This window comes from Aspergillus pseudodeflectus, assembly GCF_044049435.1.
Source record: "Aspergillus pseudodeflectus strain CBS 756.74 chromosome Unknown BJX68scaffold_61, whole genome shotgun sequence".
Lineage (NCBI taxonomy): Eukaryota > Fungi > Ascomycota > Eurotiomycetes > Eurotiales > Aspergillaceae > Aspergillus > Aspergillus pseudodeflectus.
Window position 1 is genome coordinate 92,234 of NW_027263837.1, and position 16,066 is coordinate 108,299.

A 16,066-nucleotide genomic window follows, 5' to 3' on the forward strand; every position below is an offset into this window, starting at 1 on the left:
CTACACACAGGCGTCTGGCGATTGATGTCAGCTAGAGTTTGCGCAGTCAAAGCAAGTGGGAGTGGAGGCTCCATACATCCAAGCTGGAAGTGTCACGCTGGCTCGGCGAGCTTGTCCTTGAATCGTTGCCAGCAGCGCCTTGCTTCCCTGGACTCTCAATCTCAAACGCGGCTCTCTGGGTATGTTACACACAGATGAGCTGACTCAGGAACCTTGACGTCGTTCCCAAGGATAGGCCGACCTCCGCTGGTTGAACGTTGTGCGGATGAAGACCTGCCAAGCGCTCATGGCATCCTCTGTTCAGGAACTCAACGTATAGGAGCGAAAGGATCTGGCTGTTCTTGTTTCATCATGAGTCAAGCACGTGGTAGACAAAGGACGACTCCTTCGGGGTCTGTTCGCGGCTCAATACCAAAATCGGCTGATTCCAGCGGGGGCACTTTATCCGCGACCCTGACAGCGTTCGTGCAGTCTCAGTGCTTTCGTCGCCCTGTTGCATCCCTGACGATCGCGGGGTTGGCACCGCTCACTGGTCGCTATTTGTGGACTTTCTCTAGGCGAGAAGGCTGGGCGTTTCAGGTATATACTTCGCTTGTCATGACAGCTTGGCAACGCCTCAGGAGGACCCTTACCCAGCAAGTTCAGCGAGGCGATGGTGGTTTATAAATAATATGCGTCCTTCTAAAGTGAGCATTTGTTGTAGCGGTGCTGATGATCTACAAAGTCAAGATGAAGAACTTGTCCACGCTCACAGCGCTGGCGCTGTCCACCCTTCTTCCCTTACAGGTCGCCGCGCAGATCCGCGTGCGCTTCAACCCCTCGAACATCCGCGAGCTCGTCGACTCGGACTTTCCGGCGCTGGTCGTCGAGAGCGAGGCGCAGAGCTCGTCTGGGGGCTTTGGCGGTGTGAACTTCACTTTGTCCGCCCCAGACGGATCGTACCTCGAGGGTAACTACTACAAGTACCAGTACACCCGGACAGTCTCGCATCTTGGTGAGCGTGTTGTGAATACGGGGATTACGACGTCGGAGGATAATCCGGGTCCGATTACCCTTGCGATTACTGGGCTCGAAGAGGGCGAGCATAGTCTGTTGACGTGGCATAACCTTTGGGACAACAGTGATGGGCCTGCGGACGTTGACGTCGCTGTTGGAGGGGAGACTGTTGCGAGTGTATGTTTCTTACATCGCAAGCGTCCTACAGTTGCTGACTTAGCAGGGCGTTACGCAATCCGTCCGCATCGATAACACCTGGGAGGCTGCTACCTCGTACATCACCTTCTCCGTTGGCTCACCCGACGAAACCGTTGAAGTAGTCTACACACCAAGCGGAGGCGACGGTCGAGTTTACCTCAACGGCTTCGAGATTGATACCCCTGCTATTGAGAACCAGGTCTCCTTCCCAACGCCGGCGCATCGTGATGAGAGACTTCAGCCAGCTAATGGCACCAGTATTGTCGCCTCCTGGGCCCCGCCCACGGGCATTGAGTCGCCGACGTATAACGTATACTTGAGCAGTAACAATGGTAACTTTACCCAGATAGCCCAAGATTTCGATAAGACAGAGATGGAGCTCACGGGTGGGTACCACCCTACCATCGATATGCTTGGAAGCTGATCAAAGCAAGGTCTCAACAAGCTTGATACCTTTTACTGGCGTGTTGACGTCGTCAACGGTGAGACAGTCTATCCCGGACGCCCGTTCATGTTTCGCCTCGCACACCTCGCCTTCCCAGGTGCAGAGGGATACGGGTTTGCTAACCTTTCTCCAATCACTCTGTACCTAACTAACTGTAATAGGCGTTTCGCTCGCGGCGGTCGCGGTGGCAAGGTCGTAAAGGTGACGAGTCTGGAGGACAACGAAGAGCCCGGCACACTCCGCCATGCATTAACCATCGAAACGGGCCCACGAATCGTCATCTTCGACGTCGGCGGCGTAATCACCACGACCTCTCGCCTCTCTGTCAATACCAACTACATAACCCTGGCTGGGCAAACTGCCCCCGGAAAAGGCATCGCAATCCAGGGCTACCCCCTCGGCCTCTCCGGCGCATCGGACGTAATATTCCGCCACATCCGCGTTCGCCCAGGAACCTCCTCCGGCGCGACCGTTGACGGGATGGGGATGTCCGGATCAAACTACTGCATCTTTGACCGGTGCTCCATGGGCTGGGCGATTGATGAGTGCTTCTCGTCACGCACGGCCAAAAACATCACCTTTCAGCGGAATATGATTTCCGAGCCGCTTAATGTTGCGGGGCATCAGAATTATCCGGAGGGAACCGCGCATGGGTATGCGGCGACTGTTGGTGGAGATGTCGCGAGCTTGCATCATAATCTTATTGCGCATGCCGAGGGGCGCAGTTGGAGTATGGGGGGTGGGGTTGATGATAATGCGGCGTTTGCGGGGAGGTTGGATATTCGGAATAATGTTGTTTACAATTTTGGTACAATCCAGCCTGTCCTTGGTTGTTGGTGAGGGCAGTGTGCTGACCAAGTATAGGAGGCCGAGTCACAGACGGCGGCGCGATGGAAGTCAACTTTGTTGGAAATCTGTACAAGCAGGGCCCAGCGAGCGAGCTCACATATGCGCTCTCAGCTACTGTACGTGCCCCCCTCAGGTATTGATCTACTAGAGCTAACAGGTAATAGTACGAAGATGACATGCCCGGGAGCCAGCAGTACCACTGCGCAGGAAACTCCATGCCGGGCATCTTCAACCAGGATTCGGTGCAGTTCGTCGACGACGGCGAGGGCCAGACGTCCGAAATTGCATGCTATGCTGATGTATCCATTGATCCGGCGCCCTCATACCAGAAATTCTTCGACGAGCCGTTCTTCCCGTCGTACATTGAGGAGCATACCTCAACGGAGGCGTACAAGCGCGTTCTCTCAGATAGTGGTGTCTCGCAGCCTGTGCGAGATGACCACGACGCACGAATAATCCAGGAGACCCTCGAGGGCAGTTACACGTACTCGGGCTCTCTCTCCGGTAAACCTGGCCTGATCGACAACGAAGCTGACGCAGGTGGTCTAGAGGATTTCCCTACTGTGACCCGCAGCGCAAGCTGGGATACCGATGACGATGGAATTCCGGACTGGTGGGATGGCTCGAGCGGTGGCGAGGGGTACACTCCTATCGAGGGATACCTTAACTTTATGGCGGACCCGCACGTCTTTGTTGTACCTGGTGGTGAAATGGAGATTGACCTGGCCCGCCTTGCCCTTGGCTTTGTAGATCCGACCTTCACAGCCGAGAGTGGAATATTGGGTAGTGTTGAGGTTTCTGGTGGAATCGCTATCTATACCTCAAATGGAGATGCAGGGGTTGATCACTTTACTGTCCTCATTGAGGATAGCGAGGGGAGTACGTGGGAGCGGACGATCGGCGTTGCGGTATTCGAGGGGGCGGATGAGATTGTGTAAATTGGACTTGTATGAAGTAGTGACGTTGTATATAGTAGTTGTGTGTATGTGCATATCTTCTTGATTCATGCATGACTTATCTATAAAGGTCAAACGGACAGGACGCACATACTAAGTCTCTCAATTCCCACCATGAAGCCCCGTGCCCGATGCCGATCAGGAACCACATTGGTCACTCACTAGCAATCCATGGGTTTCGCACTTACTATGAAACATTGGACAGAGTCAGGGTCAAGGCAGGACACCATCACACCATAACCCGCTGCGAATAGTTATTGTTTGCGGTTCGCAGTCACAGCTCATGTACTACATAGAGACACACCACGGCCTGACCTCGATATACCTTCCACTCCAGAACAGGTGCTCATGGAGTGAGTTCTGCAATTGCCGGACTTATTTCGATATTTGCAGTAGTTTAGCGAGGGCATGTCTTGTGGTTGATAACAACAGAGCAATCAGAATACTTGGGGCATAGCCGAGGAAAAAGCATTTCAAAGCTACTGCCTCTTCCCGAGGCAATTCGGCTCAAATAATTCCCCGAACGCTAGACTACCAGTCTACTCTTATCGAAACAGCAAAGTTTCGGTTGGTGTCCAAATAAGAATCTAATCCACGCGGCTCGGATGGACTAACGCTCCGACGGGACTCGGGACTCGGGCCAACCACACCCCATCCATTTCGCTTTGGGACACCCTTGCCCTGCGATGACCTCGGAGCCTTCACTGCCAGCCCCTCGTATAGGGATATCTGTGATTACCCACGGTAATAAACTCCCAGCTGTGCAACGTCACATTGGCTGCTTATCGCCAAACTCCGGCTCCTGACTTTTTGTGTTATTCGATCAAGTTGCTTTGGAGCCATGGCGATATCCAGGACTTTCCATCTCAAACCAAAGTTACGTATAGATACAGCGGGCTAGTTTTGGATTCTTCCACCGTCCATGGCCCGGATGGATTGACCATCCGCGCCGCAGAAGTGGAATTCCCCCACCCCCAGTGTGATGCGGCGGACGCAAGCCGCTTGTGCCTAGCGAGAATCCACGGTGGTACCGGCGACTGGAGAATGTACACTGAGGTGTATCTGATGGTATGAGCTTCCGGGGCGGGGGTTCGAAGAGAGCCACATGGAAAAATGAGGACATGAAATGTCTGTTTCTTTTGTTCAACGGCGATGATGATGATTGAGATTACTGTAGGACTGAATCGGAGGGGGGGCAACATATTAACACTTTCGTCATATCAATATAGTTGAAGATCGTTGAGTTTGGTGGAGATTTTGATCCTTCGAGCCATGCAGTCCAGCCGGGCAGCGGGATGTTGGATATGCCGAGAGAGTATCCCAGCTGGAAACAGATATACATACCCCCAATTTTCCCGATGTTGCTCCCTTCTTATGTCCAATCTACCCCATCGCATCGTCTGTATCCTCTACAGACCCCACTCCATCCGGCAATATGGAATCAACCATCGCCAAACCACTGACGCTCAACTGCGGTCTGCAGTTGAAGAATCGCCTAGTCAAGGCTGCGCTGGTCGAGTGCATGGCTGATGAAAGTAACCTGCCTACGGACCTGCATACCAATCTTTACAGGCAGTGGGCAGAAGGAGGCTGGGGTATGGTTCTGACTGGTATGTTTCAAAGACTTCATCCGTCAATCAACTATTTCTTGTTAGCACGGTATGTCAATCACGAGCTGAGCCTAACTGCTTGGTATCACATAGGCAGCGTCTCAATCGACAGGATGTACCTCACCGACGCCCGGGACAACAGCTACGACCCATCAAACACAACCGCCTTCATTTCACGATGGCGCGCCCTAACAGACGCGTGTACAACATCCAGCTCCGGCAATACCACAGCGCTAATAATGCAAATCAACCACCCTGGCCGGCAATCCCCGCTCTGCGCCGGCTCCCGCTCCTTCACCACAAAGAACATCGCGCCCAGCCCCGTCCCCCTAAACCTGGGCTCCGGCCTCGTCGCCCGGTTCGCGAGCTCGCTTGCCTTTGGCACGCCGCGCGAGATGACCAAGTCTGATATCGAGGATGTTATCCAGCGCCATGTGCATGCAGCGCGGCTAGCGCGCGAGGCTGGGTTCCACGGTGTGCAGCTGCATGCTGCGCATGGGTATCTCTTTACCCAGTTTTTAAGTAGCGCGACGAACCGGCGGACGGCGGATGCGTATGGTGGGTCGGTTGAGAATCGGGCGAGGATTATAGTCGAGACGGTCCGTGGTATTCGCGATGCGCTGGGGGATGCGTTCTGTGTTGGGATCAAGTTGAATTCCGTGGATCATCAGTCGGGCGAGGCGCTGGCCGAGTGTTTGGTGCAGCTTAAGATGATCATTGCTGCGGGGGTGGATTTTGTGGAGATTAGTGGGGGGACATATGAAGATCCAGCGGTAAGTCCTCTCTCTCAGAAACGCCTGCATAGGGACCTCCTAGACACAAGCAACTAAAACATGGTATAGATGATGCAATCAGCCTCACAACCACCAACAGAGAACTCAAAATCCGCGCGAACTCTCGCACGAGAAGCCTTCTTTCTCGAATTCGCCCGCGCAATCCGGCACGAGATCCCCGACACGCCGCTGATGGTGACAGGCGGATTCCGCTCTAGAGCAGGCGTCGTGGCTGCAATTGCCGAGAGCGGGTGCGACCTCGTTGGCATTGGACGCCCGTCGGTCCTAAGGCCTTCTCTGCCGAATGATGTCATTCTCAATAGAGAGGTGGATGATGAGCAGGCTGTCTTCCCGACGAAGCCTGTTGAGGCGCCGTGGGTGGTTAGGATAGCTCAGATGCCTGCCGTGGGGTCGGGGATTGAGTCGGTGAGTTCCTGCACTTCCGGTCTCAAGATTAACTATCCCGTATTGTCAATGGCTAACAAAATTGTTCTCCAGAAATGGTATAGTGGTCAAATGCAGCAACGGGCCCGTCGAGCTTTGGAAGCGGCAGCTTAAGGAGATGGGAGGCGGGTGATAATATACTTGAGCTAGATAGCGTATGGTGTTTCAATTTCAATTATGCCGAGGCGCACTTATCTACTTATAACGCGGTATACCCGCCATCAACCGGAAGCCCAACTCCACTTATCCATGTACTTTCCTCCGAGACGAGAAACAGAGCGGCATTGGCTACGTCTTCTGGTTTTCCTAGACCGCGAAACGGGTGCTTCTGCTGCACGACGGCGCGTTGTTCGGGGGTTAATGTTGATATAAATGCGGTATCTGTATCTGTATCTCGGGAATACAGAATCAGCATTTGCATGAGCGCCGAAAGCGATGGGGAATACTTACACCCCGGACAAAGCGCATTAACATGAATCCTCTGCGACGCACAGTCTATTGCCGCCGCCCTCGTAACACCCATAACCGCATGCTTGGACGCCACATAGCCCGCAACATACAGCGATCCCTGAAGTCCAAAGATACTCGCGATATTGAGGATCCAGCCTCGATCTCCACAGGGTAGAGGCGGCTGCTTGATCATTTGTGCCGAGGCGTATTTGCAGCCGAGAAAGACGCCCGTGGAGTTTACGGCCATGTCCTTGTCCCAGACTTCCTGCGAGAAGTCCCAGATAGGTTTTGGGTTGCTGGATTCGAGGGCGACGCCGGCATTGTTTATCATTCTATGATTAACCCGCAGTTAGATACTGCATGACCACTGATGGGGGCAAAAGAGCAACGTCGATGAAAGGTCCATGACGCCTCAAGGACTAAACAAATAGGGAACGTTCAGCCTACATATCCAACCTTCCAAACTTCTCAACGGCGTGCCTAATCACATTCTCCACCTGCGCCGCATCGGTAACATCCACCTTGACAAACTCAGCAGTCCCTCCTTGCGAGACGACCGCCTCATGTGTCGACAATGTATCCTCTTTGGCTGTCTCATGAATGTCCGCGCAGATAACCACACACCCTGCACCGGAGAGCTTCAGCGAAATCGCGCGACCGATTCCGCCTGAGGAGCCGGTCACAATGGCGATCTTTCCTTCGAGACTTCGAGCCATGGTTGTGGTTTCGCAACGGATAGGGATCAGTCTGTGGGAAGATACGAGGAGCTTTGGAAGAGTCAAACTTAAGGTGGTATATATAGGTCTCCTCAAGATATTGGCATAAGGCGGGGGATCTTCAAGAATGTGGAGAACAATGCCGTTGTACCCCGCATAATTGTCCGAGGTAAGTTCAATCTGGCCCGGCGCGGGGTCCAGCTGATAGAAGTATTAACTGTGTCCTGCGGGGTACTAGATGCTTGGCTATGTGTTTATTCGAGATACTGCAGGATCTATGCAAGAATATGGTCTGAAGCAGCGACACCAAGCGGGTGCAGTTGTTCCTGTATAGAATGGGCACTGTATTATCCGGTTGAATTTTTTTTCCGTTGGGATGGCCTACTCCCTGGTATTCGTACTACATTCTACGAAATCGGGCAGGAACCAAACCCGGCCGTGGTCTCATACTGGACAACCGTAGTGCAAAAGGCAAATTCAGGATATCATTTCATCATAAAATACATGTCCACGTGAAACTCCCAACCCAGTCTCCATCGGCTTAGCATCACCCCCTGTCAATCACTTCCATATCAAGCTTATTGCATGAAAAGTTTAGTGCTTAGCGGCCTCTATAGCAAGAACAAAATCAGCACCCATTCATCCGTCCCAAACCCATCATCGAGACTCATGGAAGGGAAATTACATACCCTTGTAGACATCGGCCTGAGTATCATGGACCTTCTCGTCCTTCTTGTCGAAGAGAGCGTCCTTGGCAGCGGTGGCACGGGTGGAGAGGTCGGCGTTGTTGTCCTTGGCGACTTCCTTGTTGACCTCCTTGGAGGCGGCGGCTCCGGCGCCCTGAATGGACTCGGTGACATAGTTGACGGTGTTCTATTGACATTGTGGTTAGTATTGACAAGTCGTAGGGAGTAAAGCAGAGGGAGCTGGAGATGTGAGTGGCAGTTGCGTACCTTGACGGTCTCCATTGTGGTTGTTGGTAGAAAGGTAGTTTGGTTTGTGGTTTGTGGTTGTGTTGGTTGTTTGATCTTGTGAAGTTGAGCTGTTGCGTTGATGGATTGAAAGTGTTCCAGACAGGGACAGAAGGACCCTTATATCTTCCATGACCCGGAACCCCCTGCGTCATCGCATCGCCTCCGTTCGCTGCAGGACCTTGGTCTGGATCCGATCAGGGGTCCTGACATGATTCATGACGTCATGTGCGGTTCGAGGACATTCTCGTCAAATCATCCCTGCACTCTGCAACAGTTCCGATCGAGATTCACCTACCCCAGATGGACCAGTGACAGGAATTCCAGGCACACCATTCAAGATTGCATGTTGCGCAAGAGGTCCCTCTGGGCCCTGATTATCCCGGGTTGTTGTTCAGCCGCTGACGCCATTTCGCCGTACGTCATCGGGTTGCAGAATTCTGGGTGGGTCTATTTGTGCCTCAGGCATCAAGCTTTCCTCCCGAGGCACCAACAACCGAATTTGGACTTCACGTGATAAACCTTGAAGCTTAGAGTCGCTATGACGCTCTGGGTTGTTCTAGGAGGCGCTGTGCATACTGATCACGAGGTTGAGAAGGCAAGATCATGGCTGCGATGGTGACGGCGTCGAGACCAGGCATTGAGCCTCGGATGTCGACGCCGGTTGCCCACTATGGGATCCGACTATTCCCCGTCGAAATGAGATATGAAGGCAAGCAAGTGATGGGAAAGGACGCTAAGCGGCAGTGTATAGGCGCATATTGTTTTTAGCAAGTTTCTTGATGCTCAACCAACGGTCCCGGGGTTGAGATTATCTCATCTACGAAAGTATATACCTTTAGAATGGTCAATCGTGAAATATATTTACACAAGGTGCAGAAGTAACCAAGACTACAACCTAGTCTAGGCCTTCTATCCGTTCAAAACCAAGCTAGACAGCCTCCCTCGGCTCTCCTGCAGGCTCACTCCCCAACCTCTTCTCCTCGCTCCCACTCTCCTCTTCGGGATCCCACATACTCTCCCTCATAAACGGACTACTCCTCCGGATCGCCGGCCCTTTGAGCACAAGCACAATCGGCACAACACTCAACGCAACCGCAATAAACCCAAGTAGTGTCCCCGCCCACCCAAATCCCAGGTTAGAGAACAGCTGCGGACTCGCAAGGGGGAGGAATGCGCCAAACGAGTTCCGGCCGAGACTCGCTGCGCTGAGTGCGCTTGCCGCGTACCGCTCGTAGGCATCCGTGAGGTAGTTGACGACGGCCATGTAGATGGAATAGATGCCGATTCCGGCGGCGGTTATGCCGATTGTGGGCACGATCCAGTGCACGTCTGGTTGCGACGCCCAACCGTACCAGAAGAGGCCGGCGGCGAAGAGTAAGCTGCCGGGGATGGAGGTATATAGTCTCGCTTCCGGGATGGGACGGCCCTGTTTCTCGGGGTTTCGCTTCGCGGAACGGAGATAGATCCAGTCTTGGAATGGATTAAACGCCGTACCGATAACGGCACCAACGGAAATCGCAAGTTGGACGATGCCCGTGGCCAATACGCCCCACCCGTAATTCTGCCCATACGTCTGCGGAACGCTACTGAAGAACAGATACAGAATGCCCCAGGCGAAACTAATCCACAGCGTGAAGAATATGACCACGGGTTCGGTCGTGAGCATGCGTGTTGGTCGCTGGAAGGAGATGCGCAGCAGGCGGAGGGTGCTCGGTGCGGAGATCTCGGCTTGCGCGTAGATCGGGCGGCCGGTTTCTTTGCGGAGTTTTGCTGCCCGGCGCTTGAGGATCACGTCGGGACGGGTCTCGCGGAGGATGAGCCAGAAGATGGGGAGGAGGGCGGCGTTGTAGATGATTTGGATGTAGAAGATCCTAACAAGTCTTCGTAAGTTGCTGCTTGATAAGATGCGGTAGTGTACGGAGAGGAAGAAAGGTACCATCTCCACGGATCATTCTTATGAATCTGGACAATTGCACTCCCGATAAACGGCCCTAGCGCAATGCCAACCACACTGGTAAACCCGAACAGACTCATAGGCAGACTTCTCGCCTTCTCACCATACCACACGTCACTGATACTCCCGCCGACGATATTAATACTGACCGAAGAGGCACCACCACCAAAAAATCTCGTTACGACGAGTGTAGCAAAGTTATTCGCAAATGCAGAGCCGAAAAGCGTCGCGATTAGAATAATGTACGCAACGAAATAACCAGGCATTCGACCGGAGGACTCGGTTAGAGGGACGAAGATCAGCGGCCAAAAGGCGGCACCCATGTTCCAGGAGGTCGTTGCCCAGTATAGATTTGGGAAAGGCGAGTTTTGTACGTGAAATTGCGGTTCCATCCAGTTATTCCCTGAGCCGTACGTTCCAGCAGGCAGGCCGGTGAGGATTGAGCTGGAGATGAATGTTAGTTTGTGGCGTCTAGTGGGTAGGCAGGCGAGGAGCGTACATGAAACAGACAGTGACTGTCAGCAGCCATTTGTATTTTGTGCTCCAATTGAATCTGTTCATGTCAGCGACCTGTCTGGATCATATCGCGCAATAGGAAGTAGAGGCAAGCGTACGGGTTATCGGGATCATCCTTGCCGTTCCACGTATGAATTTCGACATCGGTGCTCGATAGCTCGTTCGAGATGTCCTGATTCAACATGCCATAGATCCTGCAACTATCAGTAGCTCTTCCTTCGATGCAATCGAGATAGCGACAAACCTGGCCATAAACCGCGTCCCCCAGTTCCGCTTATCGGCAGGTTGTTCCTGGCCCATGGTCAGGTATGCTGAGTAGAGTAAATGAGCACAAGATTCAGCTACCACTTCTCTTCGAACAAAAGGCAGCAGCTAGGAAAGAAGTGAAGGGATTGAAATAAAGAAAAAAAAGTTGTTAAAAAATATTTCGTTAAACGCCGCTCGGTATCCCGAAGCGTCGATCCAAAACTCGGAACTCTCGGGTCGCGACGTCACTATGCCGTGATGTCACTAGCTCTCGAGGGCAGATGTTTGGCTAAGGGACTCATGGTGGATATCTCAACCGGGCCCAGTGGATTAATGAGAATTCTTTGTTCTGCTTTCTTGATTACCAATTCTCCGACGATTCTCCAGCCAGTTATCCGAGCAGTCTCGAGGTCTTGTTAGTGAGTGCCGACGAACATCCGAGCGCAAAGCCAACGGCCTGCGAGGCGAGAATGGAAAATTTCTCTGATATCCTGGAACTCGAGCAGGATCTGTATGAAAACTATGTGGCCCCTAATTAAAGTGCAAAACGTGGCTTGCGATCGCCAGAAACAGTGGTTTAGTGCGGCTTACGGCGGCCCACATAGCGTGCAGTGTGGCCTAAGTCTCTCTTCACCGGCTGGCCCAGCCTGGTTGTCATCAAAGGTAGTAAGGCATTTGTGGATCTTGTAAAAGTTTGCGATGACTACCCATTTTGTGCGCTCAGGGGTTTGCTGTGGTTGTAAGCAGTGATATTCACTAGTGGAATAGACAACGATATGCTATTCCGGAAAGAGATGTCTTTACTTAGGGGCACTCGAACTGTTCCTTACACCTCCTCAATCATGCCGCTGCTTATAAACAGCAACCGTCGTCCCATCCTTCAGAACAACATGCTCAGGCACAAGCCTATACCCTCCGAGCTTTGGTAGAACAACTTGCCAGATTCCCCAATATACAACGCCAGCCACCAGCACGACAATTCCGACAACTGGATACAACCAATACGGCAAGCTCGTATCGCCCTTCCCACCAGGCGGCCGGATAAACGGCGCAACAACCTGGAACGCCTGGCCTGCCATGAAGAAGACGGCCACGGGCCACCATACCCCGAATGGCCGGTGTAGATGTGGCTCGCTCCAACGGAGATAGAATAGCCCTGCCACCACGAGGAAGTTTATTATACTTCCTGGGTAGCCCTCGAGGTCAAGAATAAAATTGTAGGCGTCGCCGAAGGGGATCGCGACGATCACGATAAGGGATGGGATGAAGTGCAGAAGCAGCCCGGCGGAGGGCGATCCGAAGGGCCAGGACGAAGCCCAGAATGTCGGAAAGGGGATTACGCCTTCTTTCGCGAGTTCTTGGTTGACGCGCGCTTGCGCGAATGTTACTGTCATGACGTTGCCAAAGGCAGATAATGCGACGAGGACGCTAGACCGCTATCAATACTCTGTAGGGTTCCAGAGTGTTGGGGAACTATACCTGAGTGCCCGCGAGGCAGCGGAGCCAAAAACCTTCTCCATGAAGTATGAGGCGACTGTGACGCCGCTGCTGGCAATCTCCTCCGGTGTCGCGGCCGCATAGTAGGCAACATTCGCGAGCATGTACAGCACGCCGCAGATGGCGAGGCCTGTTGGCGCGGCGATCTTGAGAGTTCGGACGGGGTCGCGGATCTCATTGAGGACGTATGCTGCGTTGGACCAGCTACCTCCCCGTTTAGCATTCGGAGGTCTAGGCAGGAGGTGTAACATACCCTGCAAATGAGTTCAATACCTTGAACAACGCCGTCGCGTATAAGTTACTCGAAGTCGCCGAGCCGGCGAAGGCGTTATGGAAACTGGCGTATGGATCCTGTACGCTGTGTACGCTACCGCTGAGAACCACCCATCCTGTAACCACAATGAAGAGGAGGAGCACCACTTTCATTACACCGATCGCATTCATTCCCCGGACACCCCAGTTGGGCATTAGGATGTGGACCAGCGTAATGAAGCTGATAACCGCGATGGCAATCCCACGCTTCTCCCACTCCGAGGCACTCTTTCCTGATGCGAGAACCATATTCGAGGCGAAGACGATACATCCCGAGGCTACAGGAGTCAGTTCCACAATTCATCAAGAGGCGGACGGCTAGGAAATGTACCGGTGAATCCCAGAGCGACAGCTTGAACAGCAAAGACAACAGTAATAAGGAGTCTCGGCCGACGATACGCAGCTTCGAGGTAGATCTTCTCCCCTCCGCTGCGTGGTATCATACATCCGAGTTCTAGCCAGACTGCTAGACCGGAGCCGGCGAGGAGGAGGCCCAGCACCCATAGGAGCAATGCAGCGCCGACGCTTCCTGTGCTACTTGTGATAGACGAAGGCGTGGAGAAAATGCCGGTTCCGATAATGCGACCAACACTTGGACAAGGTTAGTTCACAGACATGACCCGGAGAATGTTCAATGGAGCCCAACGGACATCAGGAAGATTGTCGAGAAAACACCCAAGTGCCGGCCGAGACCACCCTGCGTGTACTCGTCGAAATTTAATTCACCGACTCGGGGAGCAGGGACATCGGGCTCTGCAGCATGTTTCTCGGCCGCAGCCGCATATTCAGGCTCGTGGCCAGATATTCTGAAGTCTGCGTCCTTCTGCGTGTAAGCCATCTTGCCAAGCGAGAGGTCGAAGGCTTGTCGAAGCTTATGTGCCGATCAATCTTGGTATGGGTCGCATCTTTATACGTCTTGCACTTTGTGAATGGCCATTGGCCCTATAATGGCGTGATTGTATTCGCCATACTTGCATGAGGTGGGACACGTCTGCCTAAATGTGATGCGCCAGCTGTAATGTAACCTTATGAAGCGCAGGTAGCGGCCTCCAGCGCCCAGCGGGGGAGACCGCACATCCCGCGATAGGGACAGGAGTCTAGGTGTGATTTTATTTCGCAATTCAATCGCTGTTATCTTTGGCTCTTGCGGACATATCCGCATGGCACAGATCTCCTTACCCACTTCGCCCGAGGCTTGACGGTTTAGTTTGCCGGGGAGCGCCATGCACTTACGTTGCCGCCCCCACTTGAGTCTATGGCGTGCTTAACCGCTACGATGTAGTTTTTTTATCGGCAGGGCATTGTCTCATATGGGCGAATGATCGGAATCCCAGGTCATTTTTGGGAAGACAAACGGTACCCTTGTGTTTCCTACTGTTTCACAGGCACGTCCGAGAACGCCAAATCGCTCTCGTCGGTTGTCCTGGTTGATAGAGGACCAGATTCCGGTCATCCTGAAGAACCAGAAAGCAACCAGCATGGCCTTCGCTGGACTGTCAGTCCTCCATAGCGCCCTGTTATCTCTGTCACAGTGGACGACATTGCGATCATCCTGGCCGACAATTCGGTACGGAGGATGGCCCATCTCATCTGTCGATGAGCTCCAAAACACACTGTTCTTAGGCCCATAGAGCACGACATGCCCATCGCCTTGGCAGATGAACCAGTAGAGCCTAATATCCGATTGGAGGTAGTCGCCTCATACATTGTCTGATTTGACATTTCTAGCCGCGAACCGAGATTCTTCCCGGGCGCGGTAGGACGGTCCAGCGATAGATCGCGGAGCTCATGGAGGACTGTATCAAGTAGGCTGTTGGACTTTGATTCTGCATCTTTCTCAATCGTCATGTTGTCGTGGAATGCTGTTTATATGTCCCTTCCACGATCCGATACTGGTCCCGGCTTGCGCGACATATTTGATGACGAAAGCATTGACGCCACCGGTTGCTTTATACTGCACGACATGCTCAAGCTCGTGTAACATCCAGTGGACATCGCTCCTGTCAGGGTTCGTCCGGTCGAGATTCAGCTTTCTCGGGAAATAAACATAGTACCCGAAAGTGATTGCGTTTCCAGCCTGGACAGTATCGATGCCTTCCACATAGCTGACTCTTGAGAGATCAATATCGTAAGATGCCGTCTCCTGAAGAATCAATTTGAGCCACCGTGGGGTGGGTCTGTATTTGCCCCTTGCCTGACTCTCTACATATTCGATATATAGCCTAGCAATGGGGTTGCCAATGGCTTCGTTCCAGAATGGCTGGAGGACGTATTCATCGATGTTTGGCAGCTGCTCGCGCACTTCTGAATTCTTGCCGATCGGATCCAGATCTTCCCACTGTAGCTTCTGGATCTTCTTCAACCAGCCTATCGGAGGTCGAGATAGGATTGCGACAAGAGAGAGATTTTGGTTCATCGGGTTTCACCTGAGAAGTAACAAAACTGGAACAATTTGGGGCGAACAGTTTCTGGAAGTCGAAGGAGATCACCAAGCTTATATTGGTGCACATGGTAATAGCAGTCTGGGCCCGGCGCAGGATGTGTGGTACGCTGTAAAGCAGAAGATCGACGACGAAGATACTCGGAAACGTATCGACCCTACTGGATTAAATGATACGCTGACTGTGGTGTCCGAAGTGCATGATATAAATTACCATCCATTGTGTACCAAACCCCATTGTTCTCGGCATCGCCCGCCATGCTCCTCCCAATATCCGCATAGGACTTTCCACGGCCGGTCCACGGTGTGCAAATAGTCCTGCAAGCTTTTTGATACCTTCATAGCGTACGATTGAGATCAAAAATACGGAAATTCGACGTTTCATAGGATGATTTGAACGCCACGCCGCTCGAGGGGCAAGATCCTTGAACGGAGCGTCTGCGAAGGTAATTTTGCGGTCGTCACCATGGCTAGAAGAAGGCCTTCTTTTTTCAGGGCTCTGGCGCTCCACGCAATCAGAGGGAGACCATCGTGACTGAAACCGAATTGATTGTCTGGCGCTGGGCTTTCTGATCGTCGTCGAGTACCAGCACACAGCTTGTCGGGGCGTACCGACTAACTTGCTGAACTGTGTGCTGGCAGCTGCAGTAAGCGAAGTCGAAATGACCTCCATGTTGGGGCGTAGTGATG

General features: G+C 52.8%; 7 protein-coding genes across 7 annotated transcripts; 2 read left to right on the forward strand and 5 right to left on the reverse strand.

Moving 5' to 3' along the window:
* Window positions 1-632: 632 nt before the first annotated feature.
* On the forward strand, window positions 633-3,426 carry BJX68DRAFT_278847 (pectin lyase fold/virulence factor; the record flags this gene model as incomplete). Its single annotated transcript, XM_071048614.1, has 6 exons — window positions 633-1,173; window positions 1,220-1,580; window positions 1,629-1,752; window positions 1,801-2,447; window positions 2,504-2,604; window positions 2,653-3,426. The coding sequence occupies exons 1-6, from the start codon at window positions 712-714 to the stop codon at window positions 3,424-3,426; spliced, it is 2,469 nt and encodes an 822-aa protein (XP_070894310.1). The 5' UTR covers window positions 633-711.
* A 1,453-nt stretch (window positions 3,427-4,879) lies between these two features.
* Window positions 4,880-6,385, forward strand: BJX68DRAFT_258296 (NADH:flavin oxidoreductase/NADH oxidase family protein; the record flags this gene model as incomplete). The annotated part of the gene is made up of 4 exons (XM_071043507.1): window positions 4,880-5,054; window positions 5,148-5,827; window positions 5,897-6,253; window positions 6,326-6,385. 4 exons carry the CDS (start codon window positions 4,880-4,882, stop codon window positions 6,383-6,385), a joined length of 1,272 nt encoding a protein of 423 aa, XP_070894311.1.
* Window positions 6,386-6,470: 85 nt separating this feature from the next.
* BJX68DRAFT_258297 (SDR family NAD(P)-dependent oxidoreductase) lies at window positions 6,471-7,437 on the reverse strand (the record flags this gene model as incomplete). The annotated part of the gene is made up of 3 exons (XM_071043508.1): window positions 6,471-6,658; window positions 6,722-7,053; window positions 7,169-7,437. The coding sequence occupies 3 exons, from the start codon at window positions 7,435-7,437 to the stop codon at window positions 6,471-6,473; spliced, it is 789 nt and encodes a 262-aa protein (XP_070894312.1).
* A 463-nt stretch (window positions 7,438-7,900) lies between these two features.
* On the reverse strand, window positions 7,901-8,787 carry BJX68DRAFT_246130 (glucose-repressible protein Grg1). The gene is made up of 3 exons (XM_071041603.1): window positions 8,391-8,787; window positions 8,127-8,310; window positions 7,901-8,048 (listed from the first exon to the last, which is right to left on the reverse strand). The coding sequence occupies exons 1-3, from the start codon at window positions 8,403-8,405 to the stop codon at window positions 8,032-8,034; spliced, it is 216 nt and encodes a 71-aa protein (XP_070894313.1). The 5' UTR covers window positions 8,406-8,787; the 3' UTR covers window positions 7,901-8,031.
* Window positions 8,788-9,194: 407 nt separating this feature from the next.
* On the reverse strand, window positions 9,195-11,237 carry BJX68DRAFT_278850 (putative MFS multidrug transporter; the record flags this gene model as incomplete). The annotated part of the gene is made up of 6 exons (XM_071048615.1): window positions 11,126-11,237; window positions 10,980-11,075; window positions 10,865-10,918; window positions 10,348-10,809; window positions 9,375-10,282; window positions 9,195-9,223 (listed from the first exon to the last, which is right to left on the reverse strand). Exons 1-6 carry the CDS (start codon window positions 11,179-11,181, stop codon window positions 9,195-9,197), a joined length of 1,605 nt encoding a protein of 534 aa, XP_070894314.1. The 5' UTR covers window positions 11,182-11,237.
* Window positions 11,238-11,963: 726 nt separating this feature from the next.
* On the reverse strand, window positions 11,964-13,774 carry BJX68DRAFT_271400 (amino acid/polyamine transporter I; the record flags this gene model as incomplete). The annotated part of the gene is made up of 5 exons (XM_071046934.1): window positions 11,964-12,555; window positions 12,607-12,828; window positions 12,878-13,214; window positions 13,268-13,527; window positions 13,587-13,774. 5 exons carry the CDS (start codon window positions 13,772-13,774, stop codon window positions 11,964-11,966), a joined length of 1,599 nt encoding a protein of 532 aa, XP_070894315.1.
* A 999-nt stretch (window positions 13,775-14,773) lies between these two features.
* Window positions 14,774-15,352, reverse strand: BJX68DRAFT_271401 (uncharacterized protein; the record flags this gene model as incomplete). The annotated part of the gene is made up of 1 exon (XM_071046935.1): window positions 14,774-15,352. One exon carries the CDS (start codon window positions 15,350-15,352, stop codon window positions 14,774-14,776), a length of 579 nt encoding a protein of 192 aa, XP_070894316.1.
* Between the last annotated feature and the right edge of the window lie 714 nt (window positions 15,353-16,066).